The sequence below is a fragment of the Etheostoma spectabile genome, chromosome 17, assembly GCF_008692095.1.
Source record: "Etheostoma spectabile isolate EspeVRDwgs_2016 chromosome 17, UIUC_Espe_1.0, whole genome shotgun sequence".
NCBI lineage: Eukaryota > Metazoa > Chordata > Actinopteri > Perciformes > Percidae > Etheostoma > Etheostoma spectabile.
This window is the reverse complement of record NC_045749.1, coordinates 11599639-11603827: the sequence shown is the minus strand read 5'-3', so window position 1 is coordinate 11603827 and position 4189 is coordinate 11599639. Positions and strand designations below refer to the sequence as shown.

At 38.9% G+C, this 4189-nt stretch overlaps 1 protein-coding gene across 1 annotated transcript in view; it reads left to right on the top strand.

Moving 5' to 3' along the window:
- Window positions 1-4189, top strand: part of dnajb12a (DnaJ heat shock protein family (Hsp40) member B12a) — a 5897-nt gene that overhangs the window by 700 nt on the left and 1008 nt on the right. Inside the window, exons 3-9 of the mRNA XM_032541677.1 lie at window positions 6-22; window positions 656-801; window positions 902-1072; window positions 1683-1762; window positions 1873-1982; window positions 2073-2245; window positions 2557-2698. Coding sequence (XP_032397568.1) covers window positions 6-22; window positions 656-801; window positions 902-1072; window positions 1683-1762; window positions 1873-1982; window positions 2073-2245; window positions 2557-2678 — 819 coding nt within the window. The 3' untranslated portion in view covers window positions 2679-2698. The remainder of the gene's footprint in view (window positions 1-5; window positions 23-655; window positions 802-901; window positions 1073-1682; window positions 1763-1872; window positions 1983-2072; window positions 2246-2556; window positions 2699-4189) is intronic.

Below are 4189 nucleotides of genomic sequence, written 5' to 3'. Positions count from 1 at the left end.
ATCAGCTGGAGGCTGTCAGAAAGTTAGTGCACATGTGAATATATTCTTTTGTTTAAGTGACAACGTTACTACGCAACCAACGACACAGTAGAGTTGAACAATTTAAGATACACTATATGTGTTACTCAGTACCCTGATATTAATCAATAATGTGACAATGTGGTTATATATGGAAGTACAGTTGTTTTTTTTAGGTGTAGGGAATAAATATGTAACTGGAAAATATAATGACTGCCAGTGCGTGATTGCCAAGCAGCTAAAAGCACGGATTGATTTTGAAAACGAGTTGTAGTGCCGTAAGTGAATTGAGAATATTTCAAAGTGGCAAATTAACTGCACAAAGTGATGCCCGATCACACACAATATATTCAGATTTTTGCATGGTGACCATTCACTGTGAGACTGAAGTTTTCCTATGTTTATAGAGAGCAATCAGCATCCTCAGAAATACTGTAAAAATTACTAGATTGAATGTAGAAATCTCAGAATTATCATTTGGTTTGCTGATGCAATAAAAAGTGTTTGTGTCATTACTGTTATCTTAATGAGGTATTTGATGTCACATTAATATTCCAGGAGATGTAATTATGTTTCCATTTTTCCTTTGCAATCTGCTAACTATCTCTGGTGGGTGTTTTTGTTTTTTTGACTGCAGGATTAAGAGCTGTAAAGATTATTACCAAATTTTGGGGGTTGAAAAGACCGCCTCTGAGGAGGATCTTAAAAAGGCTTATAGAAAGCTGGCTCTAAAATTTCACCCAGATAAAAATCACGCACCTGGAGCCACAGAGGCATTTAAAGGTAAATTTAAAAGTAATTTCAAGGGCTGTTCTCTAGGGAACGTCTAAATGTAAGTTTATTAACTGCAAATCTGTGGCGGCTTTTTGTGTGTGTCTTACAGCTATTGGCAATGCCTATGCCGTGCTGAGTAACACTGAGAAACGAAGGCAGTATGACCAGTATGGAGAGGAGAGGTCAAACACAAACAGACACAGACACCATCGTGATTTTGAAGCCGACATCTCACCGGAGGACCTCTTCAACATGTTCTTTGGCGGAGGCTTCCCATCAAGTAAGTAGATGCCAGATGATGAGGTCATTTGTGATGATGATGTACGTTGGTGCAGCGCTATGGAGGCCCAGTAGTGTTGTGGTTTTCATGTTTGGAGTAAACATATACGGTTGGCTCTCCTCAGCTCTTATCAGCAATCATTCTCCGAGCTAAACAGAGCTGTCCGACTGGCTGTTCAGCCTTGGGAATCTCCTTGTTTTTTGACTTTGCGTTTGCATTTCATTTTCCACAACCAATAAAAACACAGAAAGATCCCAATGGGAAGCCAGGCTAAGCACAACTTTATAGTTCCATTATCTTATCATTAATATTGTACAGTATGATAAAATGGCAAGACGTTTTTTTATCTGTGATGTTCTTTTGGAGTGAAAATAGTCTGCTTAGTAGGTATTTCATTTCATCTCCTCTGTAATTAGCAAGTCCATTTCGCTGCAGTAATGTCTGTCTTTGGCTTGCTTGACCAACCTTGTTAAAAATGGAACTCTGCCTGTTAACACAGTTTCTAAAGAATTCTTTCTGTCTGGTTGAATATGTGATTATCATACTCCTAAGCATTGGTGTCACATGGCTGTTATCTTCATCTATCTTTATTTTCTTAAATTGTTTTCAGGCAACGTACACGTTTACAGAAATGGAAGAATGCACTTTGCACACCATAATAGACAAGAAAGACGAGAGCAGCAGAGAGATGTAAGTCCTGTCTGTAATACTTTAATCACACTTGGATTTGACACCAGCTGAGGCACTGTGTTGCCTGTAATGAAACTGCAATCAGGTTGTTTTGTTTTCTCTCTGGACAGGGAGGTCTAGCTCTGTTTGTCCAGCTGATGCCCATCCTAATCCTCATCATTGTTTCTGCTCTTAGCCAGATGATGGTCACCCAGCCTCCCTACAGCCTTAGCTACCGCCCGTAAGTGTTGCTCCACTCAGAGAGCTTTCTGAGGTTGCAAAAAATGTCTCATCTGACTTACTCTGTTATTATATCTGCTCTGTACATCAGGTCTGCTGGACATATTCACAAAAGGCATACATCGAATCTGAAGGTGCTTTTCTATGTGGGCGAACGTTTCAATGAAGAATATGCTGGGAATAACCTGAAGAATGTTGAGAGAAGTGTAGAAGAAGACTACATCTCTAACCTCAGAAACAACTGTTGGAAGGAGAAGCAGCAGAGTAAGTTTACAGTAGGACTGCACTCAACAGTTATTTTGATTGATTAATCTGCCAGCTATTTTCTCAATGAATCAGTTGTTAGTTACCTATTACGACTTTACAGTACTGCAATTGTAAAGTATGCCACCTTGATTTAAAATTAGGTGTGTTCTTAGTTCATTGGTGACAATTGGTGGTGTAATAATAATAACAAATGACATCCCTTTTTGAGTTCCTTGCAACAGCTTACAAAAGCTTAATTTACATATGTCATATTTTAAAGAGTTGTTGAATGAGACCTTGCGTACTGAAATACGCTCTTGTACTTTCAGAGGAAGGCTTACTGTATCGTGCTCGTTACTTTGGGGATTCTGAGTTGTACCAAAGGGCACAGAGAATGGGGACTCCCAGCTGTTCCAGACTATCTGAGATTCAGCTTATAATGGATGGCTAAAACCATTTGCGCACATATGGGTAAGTTGCCATAACCATCACATCGCAATGTAATGCATTGTTAACTATACTGTAATGTGGCACGACTGTATAATTGCTACTGTAAACATGAATTGCGAAGACTCCACTGTTTTTGTGTATTTTATCCCACTATGTACACATCACTCTTCATTACAGTTGACAGTTTTCCAAAGCATTACAGAGGTTTTTGTATTTATTTGCAACTTTTTAGGCTGCTGTTGCTATTTGTTTTGAATAAAAATGCTTTTCTTTACTATGTAATCCATTACAGCAAGTGTTTAGTCTTTTAACTCAGTGACACATGGTAATGCAGTTGCAAGCGGGGACTGACAACTGATATTCAAGAGTCAGCTGTGTTGTCTCAGATGTCTGCGTTTGCCACGGGCACTTTACTGCACTGACAAGAAGAGTTTTTAAATCAGGTCCTGTTAACAACTGCATTACCCTGTGATGCACTATAAAATAAATGAAGGCAACTGGGTCACAGTGATGATATAGCTGTCTCCAGCAAAGTATCTGCATGTTAGTTTTAATACTAAAATGAACAAAAACCCATGGCTAAAAATATTCAATGACTTAAAAAATGGTGCAGTGTTTAGTTTGAAATAGTAGTAGTTAATTGGCTACAATTGTCTGTATGATCAATTTCTTCTTGTAGCTGTTCCTCTGATTCTAAGCATTGCACATTGTGTCCCTCCTCCAGTCCCTGGGATACAGTTCCCACAAAATTTCTAAAATCCGTCCTTTCTGTCTTCGGTCCCAGCCTGCTCTCTACTATCAACTACACTCTCGCAACCGGGCCCTTACCTCACTATTTTAAAATAGACAGTGTTCAGCCACTTCTTAAAGCCCTCTGTAGACCCAGCCAGGTTAGGGGGCCTGAAGTTTATTGAGTGTCATATACTTTTTGATAAATTTCACTTTGGCTTTGCCACTAAATGCAATATGCCAGTATATGCAAGCCTTTTTATAGATCTCTTCTTTGGTCTGTCTCTGTGTTTTAAATTGTACTTTTTTCTACTTTATTTATTAATTCATTTTGTGTGTGTGTGTGTGTGTGTGTGTGTGTGTGTGTGTGTGTGTGTGTGTGGTGTGTGTGTGTGTGTGTGGGTGTGTGTGTGGTGTGTGTGTGTGTGTGCGTGCGCGCGGCGCGCGCGCGCGCGCTGAAGGTACTACGTGATAGAGCCCGGCCGATGTGAGGCATTTTCCGATCTATCGGCATTTACAATGGCCGATTTCAAATAATAATTCATTGCTTAATTTATTAATTAAAAAATAATATTAATAATTTTTTATATTTATTCGTTCAAATAAATTATTCTGATGAATGAATATTTCAAAAATAAAACGGACTGTCCACCTTGTCATGAGTGTTGGCGTTGCATAGTTGGTCCACCAGAGGGCGCTCTGGTGGAAGCTCTATCTTAATTTTGTATTTGTTACACATTTTATTTATCAGAACTTTAATATATTTTGATGTTCCTCTGTTCT